This window comes from Rhinatrema bivittatum, chromosome 2 (assembly GCF_901001135.1).
Source record: "Rhinatrema bivittatum chromosome 2, aRhiBiv1.1, whole genome shotgun sequence".
Lineage (NCBI taxonomy): Eukaryota > Metazoa > Chordata > Amphibia > Gymnophiona > Rhinatrematidae > Rhinatrema > Rhinatrema bivittatum.
Window position 1 is genome coordinate 175,393,427 of NC_042616.1, and position 18,932 is coordinate 175,412,358.

An 18,932-nucleotide genomic window follows, 5' to 3' on the forward strand; every position below is an offset into this window, starting at 1 on the left:
TTGATACGTGCATTCGTTTTCCGGTTCCCATTAAAGTCAATGGGGGAAGGATTTGCAGCCTACTTTTGGCTGCAGAATTGGGGTTTTATTATCAATTTTGATGAAATTTCTGGGGAGCAATCATCAGAACACCAAAACAGCTCCAAAGTACTTAGACTGTGGCAAAGTGGCACCAAAGTGGCATGGAATAGCCTAAGGTACTTCAAAGGGGTAAAGGGGTACCAGGAGTGGCAAGAAGAGTGCTTTAATAGAGGCACAAAGCAGCAGAGAGAGTGACAAAACACACCACAGCTTCAAAAGAGAGCACCGATAACAGATGCATGAACCCTCGAAGGCAGCACGACAGGCAAAGCTGCAAGACAAGTGCATCGACATCCTACAGCACAATGAAAGAGGAACATAGCAAGCAGAAAGACTAGCACCAATACACTGAGCAACCATGAAAGTGGCCAGAACACCACAAGGAGCTGAGTGAATCATCTGGTGTAAGGCAGCAAGGCACAGAGGCAGAGGGTAGATACAGGCTGGCTACACCCAGGTAGAGTTCCATTTCCTTTGTGCAGGAAAGGGCTCCCTAGAATAGGTTCGCCCCTAGAGTGGGGTGTTTCCGTTGGCGTCTGGTGAGCTCTCGTTGGTCTTTTAAAATCTGGTAGAGTTAGCAGATATACAAAAGAGAATTTTGAAGGCCGAGGCGGAGGAGGTTACCATGTAGTGTTTCCACATGGGTCAGAGGGTAGATACAGGCTGGCTACACCCGTGGAGAGTTTCCTTTCCTTTGAGCCGGGAAGGGCTCCCCAGAATGGGTTGGCCCATAGAGTGGAGCACGAGCCTCCAAAGTGTGGTGACCTGGAGCAGGGTCTCACTGTGAGCATGGTCTCACTGTGTTGTGTTTGCCACAGTTTAAGTACCTTGGAGATCTTTTCTTGTTCTGAACATGGGTCAGCAGGTGGTAAGAGATAGGCTGCAACAACGGGGAGAGTTCCCGTTCCTTTGAGCAGGAAAGGGTTCCCTGGAATGGGATGGCCCATAGAGTATATAATGGTATAAATTGTTAGGATTTAAGCATTTGCAAACAGATCATGACTTCATAAGCAAGATGGAGGAAGTTCTCTTCTCTGCCCTGAAACTAAAGAAAACTGTTTGTTTTCTTTAAGGATCCATGCTGTGAAGGATTACTAGTTTGAATTGCCAGAGACTGAGGTTTCCCTTTGCAACGAGGTTTCAGCCATTAGGACTGGACATAAGGCCTGGACGTACAGGCACAGCAGTCGAGGACAGAGGTCAAGCCCATGTAGGGATAAAAAGGCCTGGAGGGACAGGCACAGCAATACAGGACAGAGTCAATCCCACATAGGGACATAAGGTCTGGACAGACAGGCACAGCAATCAAGGTCAAACCCTTGTAGGGACATACGGCCTGGATGGACAGGCACAGCAATCGAGGTCAAACACTTGTAGGAACATAAGGCCTGGATAGACAGGCCCAGCAATCGAGGTCAAACCCTTGTAGAGACATAAAGCCAGGATGAACAGGCACAGCAATCGAGGACAGAGTCAATCCCACATAGGGACATAAGGCCTGGATGGACGGGCACAGCAATTTTTTAAAAAATGTATTTATAGTCCTCTTTTCACGTTTTTCCAGCACTTCATAGGTACGGTTGGTATTTCCCTATCCCCAGAGGGCTTACAATCTAACTTAAACCCTTGTAGGGACATAAGGCATGGACGGACAGGCAAAGCAATCAAGGTCAAACCATTGTAGGGACATAAGGCCTGGACGAACAGGCACAGCAATTGAGCATAGAGTCAATTGCACCTAGCGACATAAGGCCTGGACAGACAGGCAAAGCAATCAAGGTCAAACACTTGTAGGGACATAAGGCCTAGACGGACAGGGACAGCAATTGAAGACAGAGGTGAATCCCAAGACCACGTAGGGACATAAGGACTGGACAGATAGGCAAAGCAATCTAGGACAAACACTTGTAGGGACATGAGGCCTGAACAGACAGGCACAGCAATTGAGGACAGAGGTGAATCCCAAGCCCATGTAGAGACATAAGGCCTGGACGGACAGGCACAGCAATCGGGTCAAACACTTGTAGGAACATAAGGCCTGGATGGACAGGAACAGCAACCTAGGTCAAAACTTGTAGGAACATAAGGCCTGGACGGACAGGCACAGCAGTTGAGGGCAGAGGTGAATCCTACGTAGGGACATAAGGCCTGGACGGACAGGCACAGCAATCGAGGACAGAGGTCAAACCCCTGTAGGGACATAAGGCCTGGATGGACAGGCACAGCAATCGGTCAAACACTTGTAGGAACATAAGGCCTGTACAGACAGGCACAGCAATCGAGGTCAAACCCTTGTAGGGGCATAAGACCTGGACAAACAGGCACAGCAGTCGAGGACAGAGGTCAAGCCCATGTAAGGATAAAAAGGCCTGGAGGGACAGGCACAGCAATACAGGACAGAGTCAATCCCATGTAGGGACATACGGCCTGGATGGACAGGCACAGCAATCGAGGTCAAACACTTGTAGGAACATAAGGCCTGGATAGACAGGCACAGTAATTGAGGTCAAACCCTTGTAGGGACATAAAGCCAGGATGAACAGGCACAGCAATCGAGGGCAGAGGTGAATCCCACGTAGGGACATAAGGCCTGGACGGACAGGCACAGCAATCGAGGACAGAGGTCAAATCCTTGTAGGGACATAAGGCCTGGACGGACAGGCACAGCAGTCGAGGACAGAGGTGAATCCCATGTAGAGACATAAGGTCTGGACGGAGAGTCACAGCAATCAGATCAAACACTTGTAGGAACATAAGGCCTGGACGGACAGGAACAGCAATCGAGGTCAAACACTTGTAGGAACATAACAGGCACAGCAGTTGAGGGCAGAGGTGAATCCCACGTAGGGACATAATGCCTGGACGGACAGGCACAGCAATCGAGGACAGAGGTCAAACCCTTGTAGGGACATAAGGCCTGGACGGACAGGCACAGCAATCAAAGTCAAACACTTGTAGGAACATAAGGTCTGGACAGGCAGGCACAGCAGTTGAGGTCAAACCCTTGTAGGGACAAAAGGCCTGGACGAACAGGCATAGCAATCGAGGACAGAGTCAATCCCAAGTAGGGACATAAGGCTTGGACAGACAGGCACAGCAATACAGGACAGAGTCAATCCCACCTAGGGACATAAGGCTTGGATGGACAGGCACAGCAATTTTTTTATTTATTTATTTATATTCCTCTTTTTTTTCACACTTTTTCAGCACTTCATAGTGGATTACACTCAGGTCCTGTAGGAATTTCCCTATCCCCAGAGGGCTTATAATCTAAGTCAAACCCTTGTAGGGACATAAGGCCTGGATGGACAGGCACAGCAGTCGAGGACAGAGGTGAATCCCATGTAGGGAGATAAGGTCTGGACGAACAGGAAAAGCAAAACAGGACAGAGTCAATCCCACCTAGGGACATAAGGCCTGGATGGACAGGCAAAGCAATCGAGGTCAAACACTTGTAGGAACTTAAGGCCTGGACGAACAGGCAAAGCAATAAAGGACAGAGTCAATCCCTCCTAGGGACATAAGGCCTGGACGGACAGGCACAGCAATCAAGGTCAAACACTTGTAAGGACATAAGGCCTGGATGAACAGGTACAGCAATTGAGGACAGAGGTGAATCCCACATAGGGACATGTGGGATTGGCCTTGTGGGACATGTGGGACATTGGGACATGTGGGACAGGCCTTATCTACCCAACACCCCCTTTCTCTACACTATCTCTAATTTCCCCTTTTTATGTCCTTACTGTAAATACCATTCCATACTTTTGCTCTTAATTGCACCTGAAGCGCTTTCTCCCCTCTCTTATCACTCCTTATTATAACTCCATCTCCTCCTAACCTGTCCCTAACCTCTTACCTAATTTCCTAAAATCCCTTTACTTTCCAGCTCTGTTTAACTCAGCTCAGTTAATCCTAAATGATAGTTCTGTTTTAAAAGATTCTACTTGTTTTATGTTCAAATATATATATTCTTACTTTTGTTAAATGTATAATGCTTATTTAATCCTGTTAAATGTATAACGCTCCGGCGTAAGTTCCTGTTCATTGTACACCGACGTGATATCTTTGATGAGCGGCGGTATATAAAAAACTATAAATAAATAAATAAATAATAAGGTCTGGACGTACAGGCACAGCAATCGAGGTCAAACACTTGTAGGAACATAAGGCCTGGATGAACAGGCACAGCAATTAAGGACAGAGTCAATCCCATGCAGGGACATAAGGCCTGGATGGACAGGCACAGCAATCGAGGTGAGTGGTGAATCCCACATAAGGCCTGGACAGACAGGCACAGCAATCGACGTCAAACCCTTGTAGGAACATAAGGCCTGGACGAACAGGCACAGCAATCGAGGACAGAGTCAATTCCACATAGGGATGTAAGGCCTGGATGGACAGGCACAGAAATACAGGACAGAGTCAATTCCATCTAGGGACATAATGTCTTGACGGACAGGCACAGCAATTTTTTTTATTTATTTATATTAATTTTTTTACGCTTTTTCAGCACTTCATAGTGGATTACACTCAGGTACTGTAGGTATTTCCCTATCCCCAGAGGGCTTACAATCTAAGTCAAACCCTTGTAGGGACATAAGGCCTGGACAGACAGGCACAGCAATCGAGGTCACACACTTGTAGGGACATAAGGCCTGGATGGACAGGCACAGCAATACAGAACAGAGTCAATCCCACCTAGGGACATAAGGCCTGAATGGACAGGCAAAGCAATACAGGACAGAGTCAATCCCACCTAGGGACATAAGGCCTGGAAGGACAGGCAAAGCAATCAAGGTCAAACTCTTGTAGAGACATAAATCCTAGACGGACAGGCACAGCAATCGAGGACAGAGTCAATTCCACCTAGGGACATAAGGCCTGGATGGACAGGCAAAGCAATACAAAACAGAGTCAATCCCACCTAGGGACATAAGGCCTGGACGGACAGGCAAAGCAATACAGGACAGATTCAATCCCACCTAGGTACATAAGGCCTGGAAGGCCAGGTAAAGCAATCGAGGTCAAAACCTTCTAGGGACAAAAGGCCTGGACGAACAGGCACAGCAGTTGAGAACAGAGTCAATCCCACATAGGGACATAAGGTCTGGACGGACAGGCACAGCAATCGAGGTCAAAACCTTGTAGGAACATAAGACCTGTACAAACAGGCACAGCAATTGAGGACAGAGTCAGTCCCACATAGGGACATAAGACCTGGACGGACAGGCACAGCAATCGAGGTCAAACCCTTGTAGGAACACAAGGCCTGGATGAACAGGCACAGCAATCGTAAGGGGTGACAACTTATCAAGACAATCTAGGTATGTATTTACACATTATTTACAGTAGAGATGTGTAGACAATATTTACAGTAAAAGAGAAATAGCATAGAGGAACTTTGAAGTAGGGTGAAGGGGCTGTAGCAAAGTTAGCATGGTGGAGTATGGGGCAAAAGGGGGAGGGGGGGAGTGTGTTGGGCGCTTTACGAGAGAAGGGCAGATCATGTGTAATCTTGCTTGAATAGCCAGGTCTTTAGGTTCTGCTTAAATTTCTTCGGGCAGAGTTCTTGGCATAGAACGGTAGGCATGGTATTCCATAGTGCAGGACCTGCAATGGAGAGTGCCCAACCTTTGATGGAAGAAAGGTTTGTAAGCTTAGGTGATGGGGTGTGTAGAGTTGCCAAATATTGGTTTCTGGTGGGTTTTGCAGGGGTGCGGAATAAAAGGGAGTCATTGAACCAGTGCATGTTTCGATTGTGTAGTGATTTATGGATGAGTGTGAGGGTCTTGTATAGGATCCGGGATGTGATAAGGAGCCAGTATAGTTCTTTGAGTACAGAGGTGATGTGATCATTTTTGTGGGTGTTGGTGAGAATATGGGCAGCAGCATTTTGGAGCATTTGGAGGGGCTGGGTTGTGTTTTTGGGTAGACCTAGCAGGATGGCATTACAGTAATCAAGTTTCGATAGGATGGTGGTATTATGAGCGAGCTCCTCTGGAGGGAGGAGCTAGCAATCTGTTATGAGCGAGCTCCTCTGGAGGGAGGAGCTAGCAATCTGTTATGGTTATACTCCTATGAAGGGGAGGAGTTAGCAAGCTGTTATGGCTCCTGCTAGGGGGTTAGCATTCTGTTAGGAATCTGCTCACTAATGTAACGTGTGTGGTGCGCACACACACGCAGCTTGCTTGTAAGCACAAAAGAGGCAGACTGGGGATTTCACTGCACAGACCGTCCCAATAATAAAGTTCAGTTTGTTAAACTACCCACTGCCCACTGTCATGGTACCTTGCTGTGCACTAATGTAACGTGTGTAGTATGCACACACATGCAGCTTGCTTGTAAGCACAAAAGAGGCAGACTGGGGATTTCACTGCACAGACCGTCCCAATAATAAAGTTCAGTCTTTTATACCCACTGCCCACTGAAGCCCAGTGCACAGAGAGACTGAGTGAGTTGAATTAAACAAACTCAGTTTAAAAAAGCTGGAATTGTTGGCACAGCATGAAAATTGATGAAATATATTTTCCAATGCAAATTCTAGCAAAATTGAATATATCTCTCCCAGCCACAACATCCAAATCGTGCTTGCTTGCAGCCTAGCCCAGAGGGTGAAAGAAAAAAAATGGCACTGCTAGCAGCTTCTCTCCCTGACACACAGAGACCGTCTCAGATCACCTTCATAATAAACTGCTTAAAACACAAACAGGGCTAGCTGGCACTGCAGCCAAATAAAGAATAAATAGCTTTTTTTTTCTCTTTACTAACTAGCCTATCTCTCAGTGCAGCCTCCTTCTACAAAGCCCACCTCCCCTGCAAAGAAAGTGCGTGGCATGCCTCATACTGAAGTATATATAGTGCTGGGTCATCAGTAAAATGGTCACTGAGCACTGAATGACAGCGTGATTGGCTGCATTCAGTGCATTTCACAGAATGTAAGCGCTGATACGCTGCGTTCCGGTATCTGTGCCAACCTGTCAGACCCTTTCCTGTGAGTCACTGATGACTCACAGGAAAGGGCTGGTTTTTGGCTCTGGATAGTGCGAAATGGTGTCCTTTGGGGCGGATTTTAAAAGGGTTACGCATGTAACCCTTAAAAAAATACCCTGCACGCGCAGAGCCTATTTTGCATAGGCTCGGCAGCGCACACAAGCCCCGGGATGCGCGTATGTCCCGGGGCTTGCAAAAACTGGCGGTCTGGGGGCGGGGCCGTGGGTGGGCCGCAGATCCGGGGGCGGTCCTGAGGCATGGCCAAGTGCCTCAACACAACGGCCTGTGTCAGGGCCTACAACAAAGGTAGGGGGGAGGGGACAATTTAGTTAGGGCTGGGGGATGGGTTAGATAGGGGAAGGGAGAGGAAGGTTGGGGAGGGTTGGGGAGGGGGGCAAAAAAAAGTTCCCTCCGAGGCTGCTCTGATTTCGGAGCAGCCTCGGAGGGAATGGGGAAAGCCATCAGGGCTCCCCTCGGGCTTGGCACGTGCCAACCCTGGATGTTGTAGGAATTAAAATTAAAATTGGCCCCTTCAAAATGGTGGCCAACGAATGCAACGGATGATAAGTTATATTCGTGGGGAGGCGCGATACGTTTCGCCTCCCCACGAATATAACGAAAAGGGACATATACGTTGCGGATTGCCAATACGGCGAAAACGAATGCACACCCCTACTGCCTTATACTTTTGAATGATGATCTTTTTCCTTTATTTTCTCAGCTACTACCATGGAGAAACAGATGGGTTTCCTTTTTCTCTTGCGTTTATTTACTCTTTTTATATAAATGTTTGTTGCCTTTCTTATAGCTCCTTTTAATTTGACCCATTGTCATTCCACTTCACCTATATCCTCCCAATCTTCTAACTCCTCCAATGATTTTTAGAAGTTAAGAATGTCTAATTTGTGCTCAAGAATCTGTGCTGAAAATGTCACACCAATGTCTGATATACTATTCCTGAAGCCTCATCATCTGGACGTACAAAAATGTCTCTCTCATTTTTTTTTTTTTTTTTTTTGAAATTTACATTTTATTAGTTTCCATCAGTGATGTACAATCAACCAACAAACCTATGTTTAATCAGTTTAAACATATATCATCTGGTCCTACTATGCTCATCTAATTTTGAATAGCCTACTATATAACTATTCAGAACATATGTGCCAGATTAATGCAATTGAAATGATGCTACTATTTTGTTTATTGAACTTCTTTGGTAAACAATGTCTGATTAGATCCTCTTTGGGTGGCAGAAAGAGATCCATTTATGTGGAAAGGAAATCAGGGTTAGCAGATGATAATAGCTTACAGTTCTCATGGAAGAAGATATATTTGTCCATTTCTTTGGTGAAGGGAGAAGGCTAGTGTTAGAGGTAAGTAGTTTTAGATCTATTTTATCTGGTATTCGGTATTGTGAATTATAGTACATTCTAAAATATCCATGACAAAAAACATGTTTAATTGGTGTTTAAAAAGTTATTTCTTTTAAAATATCACAAAATAACAAATATATAGTGTTACCAGAAAGATGTTTTATTCTTTTTTTGTTTTGTTTTATACAAATAATACATGTTCAAAATACAAAAAAATGTGGCACACTAGTTAAATAGAAATTGTTTATTATACTGTGTCTGGCAATGGATAGTTATAATACTGGCATGCACACTATACTGTGCTGTAAAAAAAAACCCCCCACCACATGCATTATTTTGTTAAATAATTAAATGCAATATCATTTAATTACAAATTCATTGCTTCTGTCAGTTTTCTTTCTTCAGGGATACCATTTACCTGTGAATAAGTAAAAATTTGATATAACTATTTATTTCTAAATTGTGAATTTATAACATTCATAGGCAATGCATGGGAATAGCACATTTACACAAACAAGCTTACTATTCACTATTATTAGCTCTGCTATAAAATACTTTAACTGAACCTTCTTGGTAAAGGCATATAGACTTAGATGGGAAATCTAGAGATTATTGTTCAATACTGCTTTCCATCTCTCACTGTGTGACAATCAGCATATTCTACCCTGTATTCAAAGCTGGTCAGCAGAAGAAGCTTTGAAAACAAACAAAAAAAAACAAAACAACTAACCACTGATATACACTAAGAAAAGAAATAAAAATCAAAATTAAACAAATGAAAATAATGATTCTTCTTGGTTAAACTGCCAACTGAATTATCAAAATTCTGCTAAGGCTGATTTAAGCACAATATCTGCCATGTTGAGTCAAACCAAAGGTCCATCCAGATCAAAAATACCCAGTAGAAACCAAACAGTAAATCCATTCCTTTTTGCTGACTCCCAAGGATAAGCAGTGGTCTTCCCAAGGCTTATTTATTTCAGGAGGTTTTTAAAATAATTTAGGGTTAATTATTATTATAATTTTATTAATAAAATGTATACTTTATGTTAATTAGCTATTACTGTATTTCTGTATAATTGTATGCTGTCTGTCTCTTTTAAATGCTGTATGTTTAGTTGAAAACCTCTTTGTACATTATGTTTGCTTAAGCGGTACATCACAAATTTAAAATAAATGTGAAATAAAAATAGATAAATAAAACCTGGCTAATTAATGGTTTATTTTCATTTCCTCCAGGAATTTGTCCAGACCTCTTTTAAATGTATCCATACTAGATGTCTTGATCATGTCCTCCAGTAACACATAGTTACATACACACAAAGAGAATAATTGGTATCTATAATATATTCAGATTGTATATCTGATATCAGGTTTGAGGAACTTCGGTATTTGAAGGTTCGTTTATAGTCGTTTGTGGATGAGTTTAATAGATGTTTGATGGGTTGGTAATAAGTTTGAGTTATAGGCATATAACTGTGATATTTTTTTTTGGGAATAGGTGGGAAGTTGGTTCCTGTTATATTGATGAGTCCCTGATGAAGCCCCAATATGGGGGTGAAACAAGGATCTTTGTTGGACGGAACATACGAATTGGAAGGAATCATGTTGAAGTAAAAATATTTGGAGAGAAACCTGAGTAGATCGGGGTGATTTTGCCCGTGGTGTGTGAAGGCAAGAAGAGAATAAATATTGAGAAAAATACTATAAACAAGATTGGATACATGGTATTATAAGAAGAATAAATATTGAGAAAGTATTATTAAACACTATACAGCTGAGTCCCGAAGATCACCATCTGCCGGCCCGGAAGCTGACGTCACTTAGGAGGGACGGTAGCTGTTAAAACCGCCCCTCCTGCGGCGAATCTTTCGGGGAAGGAGGGAGAGAGAGGAGTGAGTACCTTCTACTGCTCGTGTGAAGTCGCGGCTGAGAGTCAGCTGAGCCCCGAGGGAGAGATCTTGCCGGCCCGGAAGCTGACAGTCGGAGGCTACGAACAGCTGAGTCCCGAAGATCACCATCTGCCGGCCCGGAAGCTGACGTCACTTAGGAGGGACGGTAGCTGTTAAAACCGCCCCTCCTGCGGCGCGCAGCCGACGCCGGCTCGCTGCCTAAGCCGCGCGCGCCGAAGGGGCGCGCGCGGCTTGGAAGAACTTTGGGCATTTTGTATTGAGGATAATTACATTTTCCTGTTTGCTGGGACGACTACACACCAACGAATATCGGTACGTTTAAAATTTGCTTTTCTCCTTCTCTCTCCCATGAGCCCCCGTTAATAAGGAGGTGTAAAAGTGACTAACTGAGCATATCTGTTGGAAACCCAGAGACAAGACCTTCCGTATTGGAATATTTTCTTTCTATCTATATGCCTCACACAAAAAGAAAGGGGAGATTGAGGGGTGAGGTAGTAAACTCACCAACAATAGAACCGAGACAATCACAGATACCTGGGTTTTTTTCAGTACCCGAGCCAAGTAAACTGGAGAGTTTAGTCGCTAGGGGGTTGGTAGAGGAGCATATACCACCCCCTCTGACTTTAGATGTCACCTTGAGCCCCGGAACTCCAAAGAAACCTTCTTATCCTGGAGATATTAATATCTTGTCACCAGTAATGGCTACAGCAGCGGAGATACCTGAAAAAATGGATTCTTTATTGACTTCTACACCTGAATTATATGCAGCTGTTAGCCATATACCATCAAGTAATGAAAAGAAAGAAGGAACTGTTGTCGATGGGAAAGATGAGCAGCTTAGAGCCCTAACTGAGGGTTCAATGTTTGGAAGGTATATGGTCCATTTTGAAATCAATTGATAGTTCAATCAAAGTTCTTTCACAGGCTACTTTAGAAACTAAACAGCAGACTATGATTAACAATGAGATAATAACACGTTTTAATGCTAAGTCTGAAGTACTTGAAAGTAAGATTACCAAGGTAGAGAAAAATCAGGTTAAACTGATTGAGTCAGAAATTAGCACTTCTAAAAGATTAGAGGCTGTAGAAAATTCATTAAGGGCGCATAACTTGAGAATAATAAATTTTCCAGTTATTAAAGATATTACACCTTTAAATTTGTTTAGGACTTATATGCAGGAAATATTAAAGATCCCTGAAGCCGCATTACCAGTGGTGGTGAAGGCTTATTACTTACATCAGGTAACCCAGATGGAGGAGCCAAACTTGGCTTTAAATTTAACAGATTTATTGGAATCATCATTGCAGTTAGAGATATCCCAAAGGAAACCGTTACTTATTACATTCGCGTTTCTCTCAGAGAGAAATAATATACTTAGGATGTTTTTTAGAAATAAACAAGCAAAGTTTTATGGTTTTCCCATTTGGGTTTATCCTGACGTGGTTAAGCCAACACAACAACGCCGTAAGGAGTTTCTTTCAATGAGGAGTGATTTAATAAAGATTGGGGCCCGATTTACTTTAAAATACCCTTGTAGGGCTTGTATATCTTACAAAAGTAATAGTTATATATTCTTAGAGCCTAAACAGTTGAAGGAGTTCTTGGTTGCTCACCCTCCATAAGCATCTACCACAGTCTTGGAGTAGAATAAGAAAGGGCTCTATGGAATGTTCAGTTAGTGAGTCACAATTTGTTAAATATGGTATTAATTTCTTGTGTAAATGCTTCTGTTTATCATCCCCTTATTATCCTATAATTATGATGCCTAAAATGTAATAAGAAGTATTCATGTATTTTAGTTCTTCCTCATTAGTTTCTTTGTATTAGACATCAGATTTTCTGTAAAGAGATTATATCTTGGATAATTTCAAAACTGAAAATAAAGAATTTTAAAAAAAAACCACTATATAATATTGGGCACACATGGACAACACAATGTGTTAAAATATGGTGTATTAGGTATTGGTATATGTATATGTATACAGTGTCACAATGTTTTCAAATATTTTAATAGCATGAATGGAAGGTGAGTGGGTGAGCGTTAGTTAGTTTTAACATTGTCTAGTTAGAAATGTGATTTTATAGTGTGTGATATCAATAAAAAATTTTTACATGAATATATTTATAGATACCAATTATTCTCTTTAAGTGTATATAACTATTGGAATAATAGAGAATTATTGAGTAATATCCCAGTGTTTGTTTACCCTCCAGTAACACATGCCGTACTTGATCATGCATTTAGTGAAAAAATACTTATTTGTTTTAAATCTGCTACCTGTTCGTTTCATGGAGTGTCCTCCAGTCTTAATACAATTTGAAAGGTAAATAACTGAACACTGTTCCACCCCATTCTATCTCCTTTCTTGCCGCTTTCCCAAGCTGAAAAGCCCTAACCTGTTTAATCTCTCTTCATAAGGAAGTGATTCCATTCTTAAAATCATTTTGTAAACTGACCATTTAGTCCTACTTTTATCATGTTTTAAAATACTTGGCTCCGCAGTTTTGGAGTTCTCCTTTTGACTCAGATATTAAAATATTTTATCATTCAAAAAATGTTATTTCTATGTAGTGATGTGCTCTCAATTTCTTATCAAGATGCTCTCTCCAAGTTCTGTTCCACCTAGGGTTACCAACCAGCTCCAGGTTTAAGATCATAAGAACATAAGAAAATACCATACTGGGTCAGACCAGGGGTCCATCAAGCCCAGCATCCTGTTTCCAACAGAGGCCAATTCAGGCCATAAGAACCTGGCAAGTACCCAAAAACTCAGTCAACTCCATGTTACCATTGCTAATGGCAGTGGCTATTCTCTAAGGGGCGGATTTTAAGAGCCCTGCTCGCGTAAATCCGCCCGGATTTACGCGAGCAGGGCCCTGCGCGCCGGTAGGCCTACCGGCGCGCGCAGACCCCGGGACTCGCATACGTCCCGGGGTTTTCGGAGGGGGGCGTGTCGGGGGCGTGTCGGGGGCGGGCCCGGTCGTCGCGGCGTTTCGGGGGCGTGTCGGGAGCGTTTTGGGGGCGGGTACGGGGGAGTGGCTACGGCCCGGGGCGGTCCGGGGGCGTGGCCGCGCCCTCCGTATCCGCCCCCAGGTCGCGGCCCGGCGCGCAGGAGGCCCGCTGGCGCGCGGGGATTTACGTCTCCTTCCGGGAGGCGTAAATCCCCCGACAAAGGTAAGGGGATGGTTTAGACAGGGCCGGGCGGGTGGGTTAGGTAGGGGAAGGGAGGGGAAGGTGAGGGGAGGGCAAAGGAAAGTTCCCTCCGAGGCCGCTCCGATTTCGGAGCGGCCTTGGAGGGAACGGGTTAGGCAGCGCGGCTCGGCGCGCGCCGGCTATACAAAATCAATAGCCTTGCGCGCGCCGATCCAGGGATTTTAGTGGATACGCGCGGCTCCGCGCGTATCTACTAAAATCCAGCGTACTTTTGCTTGAGTCTGATGCGCAAGCAAAAGTAGGCTGATCGCGCTTCTTTTAAAATCTACCCCTAAGTGAACTTAATAGCAGGTAATGGACTTCTTCTCCAAGAACTTATCCAATCCTTTTTTAAACACAGCTATACTAACTGCACTAACCACATCCTCTGGCAACAAATTCCAGAGTTTAATTGTGCGTTGAGTAAAAAAGAACGTTCTCCGATTAGTTTTAAATGTGCCCCATGCTAACTTCATGGAGTGCCCCCTAGTCTTTCTACTATCTGAAAGAGTAAATAACCGATTCACATCTACCCGTTCTAGACCGCTCCTGATTTTAAACATCTCTATCATATCCCCCTTCAGCGGTCTCTTCTCCAAGCTGAAAAGTCCTAACCTCTTTGGTCTTTCCTCATAGGGGAGCTGTTCCATTCTCCTTATCATTTTGGTAGCCCTTCTCTGTACCTTCTCCATCGCAATTATATCTTTTTTGAGATGCGGCGACCAGAATTGTACACAGTATTCAAGGTGCGGGCTCACCATGGAGCGATACAGAGGCATTATGACATTTTCCGTTTTATTCACCATTCCCTTTCTAATAATTCCCAACATTCTGTTTACTTTTTTGACTGTCGCAGCACACTGAACCGACGATTTCAATGTGTTATCCACTATGACACCTAGATCTCTTTCTTGGGTTGTAGCACCTAATATGGAACCCAACATTGTGTAATTATAGCATGGGTTATTTTTCCCTATATGCATCACCTTGCACTTATCCACATAAATTTCATCTGCCATTTGGATGCCCAATTTTCCAGTCTCACAAGGTAGTCCTGCAATTTATCACAATCTGCTTGTGATTTAACTACTCTGAACACTTTTGTGTCATCTGTAAATTTGATTATCTCACTCGTATTTCTTTCCAGATCATTTATAAATATATTGAAAAGTAAGGGTCCCAATACAGATCCCTGAGGCACTCCTCTGTCCACTCCCTTCCACTGAGAAAATTGTCCATTTAATCCTACTCTCTGTTTCCTGTCTTTTAGCCAGTTTGCAATCCACGAAAGGACATCGCCACCTATCCCATGACTTTTTACTTTTCCTAGAAGCCTCTCATGAGAAACTTTGTCAAATGCCTTCTGAAAATCCAAGTATACTACATCTACCGGTTCACCTTTATCCACATGTTTATTAACTCCTTCAAAAAAGTGAAGCAGATTTGTGAGGCAAGACTTGCCCTGGGTAAAGCCATGCTGACTTTGTTCCATTAAACCATGTCTTTCTATATGTTCTGTGATTTTAATGTTTAGAACACTTTCCACTATTTTTCCTGGCACTGAAGTCAGGCTAACCGGTCTGTAGTTTCCCGGATCGCCCCTGGAGTCCTTTTTAAATATTGGGGTTACATTTGCTATCCTCCAGTCTTCAGGTACAATGGATGATTTTAATGATAGGTTACAAATTTTTACTAATAGGTCTGAAATTTCATTTTTTAGTTCCTTCAGAACTCTGGGGTGTATACCATCCGGTCCAGGTGATTTACTACTCTTCAGTTTGTCAATCAGGCCTACCACATCTTCTAGGTTCACCGTGATTTGATTCAGTCCATCTAAATCATTACCTATGAAAACCTTCTCCATTACGGGTACCTCCCCAACATCCTCTTCAGTAAACACCGAAGCAAAGAAATCATTTAATCTTTCCGCGATGGCCTTACCTTCTCTAAGTGCCCCTTTAACCCCTCGATCATCTAACGGTCCAACTGACTCCCTCTCAGGCTTTCTGCTTTGGATATATTTTAAAAAGTTTTTACTGTGAGTTTTTGCCTGTACTGCCAACTTCTTTTCAAATTCTCTCTTAGCCTGTCTTATCAATGTCTTACATTTAACTTGCCAACGTTTATGCTTTATCCTATTTTCTTCTGTTGGATCCTTCCTCCAATTTTTGAATGAAGATCTTTTGGCTAAATAGCTTCTTTCACCTCCCCTTTTAACCATGCTAGTAATCGTTTTGCCTTCTTTCCACCTTTCTTAATGTGTGGAATACATCTGGACTGTGCTTCTAGAATGGTATTTTTTAACAATGACCATGCCTCTTGGACATTTTTTACTTTTGTAGCTGCTCCTTTCAGTTTTTTTCTAACAATTTTTCTCATTTTATCAAAGTTTCCCTTTTGAAAGTTTAGCAAGAGAGCCTTGGATTTGCACACTGTTCCTCTTCCAGTCATTAAATCAAATTTGATCATATTATGATCACTATTGCCAAGCGGCCCAACCACCGTTACCTCTCTCACCAAGTCCTGTGCTCCACTGAGAATTAGATCTAAAATTGCTCCCTCTCTCGTCGGTTCCTGAACCAATTGCTCCATAAAGCTATTATTTATTCCATCCAGGAACATTATCTCTCTAGCGTGTCCCGATGATACATTTACCCAGTCAATATTGGGGTAATTGAAGTCTCCCATTTTTACTGCACTACCAATTTGGTTAGCTTCCCTAATTTCTCTTAGCATTTCACTGTCAGTCTCACCATCTTGACCAGGTGGACGATAGTATACCCCTATCACTATAGTCTTCCTCGACACACAAGGGATTTCTACCCATAAAGATTCAATTTTGTATTTAGCCTCATGCAGGATGTTTATCTTGTTCGACTCTATGCCATCCTGGACATAAAGCGCCACACCTCCTCCCGGGTGCTCCTCTCTGTCATTGCGATATAATTTGTACCCCGGTATAGCACTGTCCCATTGGTTATCCTCTTTCTACCATGTCTCTGAGATGCCAATTAAGTCTATGTCATCATTCACTGCTATACATTCTAATTCTCTCATCTTACTTCTTAGACTTCTGGCATTAGCATACAAACATTTCAATGTTTGTTTTCTGTTTGTATTTTCATTCTGCTTTTTAATTGATAGGGATAAGTTAGAATTTTTAGCTCGGGTGAGTTTTTAGAGGCACTTGGACTATTTTTCTAATTATTGGAACCTCACTGTCGGGATGCCCTAATTCTAATGCATCATTAGTATCCTTTGAAGATACCTCTCTCCGAACCATGCGCTGCTGAGCGACTGTCGGCTTTCCCCTTTGTTCTAGTTTAAAAGCTGCTCTATCTCCTTTTTAAAGGTTAGCGCCAGCAGTCTGGTTCCACTCTGGTTAAGGTGGAGCCCCTCCCTTTGGAAGAGACTCCCCCTTCCCCAAAAGGTTCCCCAGTTCCTAACAAAACTGAATCCCTCTTCCTTGCACCATCGTCTCATCCACGCATTGAGACTCCGGAGCTCTGCCTGCCTCTGGTGACCTGCGCGTGGAACAGGGAGCATTTCTGGATTTAAGCTTTCTACCTAAGAGCCTAAATTTGGCTTCCAGAACCTCCCTCCCACATTTTCCTATGTCGTTGGTGCCCACGTGTACCACGACAGCCGGCTCCTCCCCAGCACTGTCTAAAATCCTATCTAGGTGAGGCGTGAGGTCTGCCACCTTCGCACCAGGTAGGCATGTTACCAGGCGATCCTCATGCCCACCAGCCACCCAGCTATCTACATTCCTAATAATCGAATCACCAACTATGACGGCCGACCTAACCCTTCCCTCCTGGGCAGTAGGCCTTGGGGAGATATCCTCAGTGCGAAAGGTCCTTGCTACAGGATCCTTTCCTGCTGCACCTGGTTGATGCTCTCCCATCATGAGTCCTTCTTCCTCCAAGGCAGCACCAGGTCTGCCAGTCTGAAGTTGGGACTTGACTACTATGTCCCTGAAGGTCTCATCTATATACTTCTCTGTCTGCCTCAGCTCCAGGTTTTCAGGACAGGTTGATCCAGTCCTGGTTTTAACCCATTGCAAGCTGGGATGTATTCTGATTCACCAATTGCATTCTCTCAGAAAACCAAGACTATAAGTACTTGCATGCAGAGGAGTAAAATCAGGACTGGAATGACCTGTCCTGAAAACCTGGAGCCAGTTGGCAACCCTGGTTCCATCCAATGAAACATTCCCTACTTTCACAGCATTTCTTTTACAAGGGGCTCCTAGAAACCCCCTCCTAGCACATTACTGGCTTGGAAGCTCAGGGTGAGGATGGATGGGTAGAGTCACGTTGACTTGAAAATTTGAGTCCATTGTACTGATATGATACATTTAGGTTCCCCATGAATTATAATATTACAAACTGTAGAAACATGGGTGTGTCAGTGCAGCCAGCTTGATAACAATACTATGATATCTGCAATAAGACAAAAAGCAAAATAATTTAAAAAAATTCAGGCCCATTAATTTAAACATCAAGTATTTTCAGTTTCCTCCACTTACCTTGTACTGATGAGATACATAACCCCCAACAAACTCCAACGCCTGGACTAAGGCGTACAAATGGTATAGAAGCACATAAGTCAATTTTATCATGCACCAGTTTTCTAGCAGATGATGTCGTCAATGTACAGGAAATCACAGATTTTGATTTAACAGCCAGTTATACAGTTTTGGTGTCCAAACATTTATTTTTTCAGTCTGGCTTTAGGTACTGATGTCTGTTAGGTCGACTTGAAACTGAACTCTATTTTATTTTTGCACTCTAATTGTACCTAAGGAGTGCAGAAAGCCCATAAGTATAAGCATGTAAGATGCAGTTTACATTATTCCACAACTGTATCACCATATGGGCCTTCCACCAGTCATCATTAGGGCTTCTGATTTTAGGTTTTAACTGATAAACCCGGATGAAATACCCCCAATGCAAAAAAAAAAAAAAGGTGTATATTAGGTAAACACAAGAAAAACACCACTTCCCTTAGTACTCTCTCATCCCTCCCTTTGCCTACCCTGGATCCTCTGCGTTTTTCGTGTGTGCCTTTTCCACACTAACTACGCTTAAGCCACACAAATGTGTTTATTTCAATCAACCAGGAAAGGTGCCCAACAATAGTACCTGCCCTACGAAAACACCAATAAACACAGATTGTTTTGTACCTCCCCCCCAAAAGAACCCTTAATTAGCTGGAAAGTTAAACACCTAAATTTACAATTTATAAACACCCAAAATTAGAAGCCCTGATCATAATATACAAAGCAACTACATTATACTTGCCTCAAATCTCTGAAATGTTGTCATACGAAATTCTCCTTTAATCCCCGAAAGCAATAACAAAGAGGAAGAATT

At 43.2% G+C, this 18,932-nt stretch overlaps 1 protein-coding gene across 7 annotated transcripts in view; it reads right to left on the reverse strand.

Moving 5' to 3' along the window:
* Positions 1 to 8,586: 8,586 nt before the first annotated feature.
* Positions 8,587 to 18,932, reverse strand: part of SGCE (sarcoglycan epsilon) — a 107,378-nt gene continuing 97,032 nt past the window's right edge. For 6 of the 7 annotated variants that reach the window (XM_029588908.1, XM_029588904.1, XM_029588902.1 and 3 more), the window contains 2 exons: positions 18,861 to 18,895; positions 8,587 to 8,865 (listed from right to left, as the gene is read on the reverse strand). In XM_029588908.1, coding sequence (XP_029444768.1) covers positions 8,815 to 8,865; positions 18,861 to 18,895 — 86 coding nt within the window. In that variant the 3' untranslated portion in view covers positions 8,587 to 8,814. The remainder of the gene's footprint in view (positions 8,866 to 18,860; positions 18,896 to 18,932) is intronic. The other variant, XM_029588905.1, reaches the window with a different exon arrangement.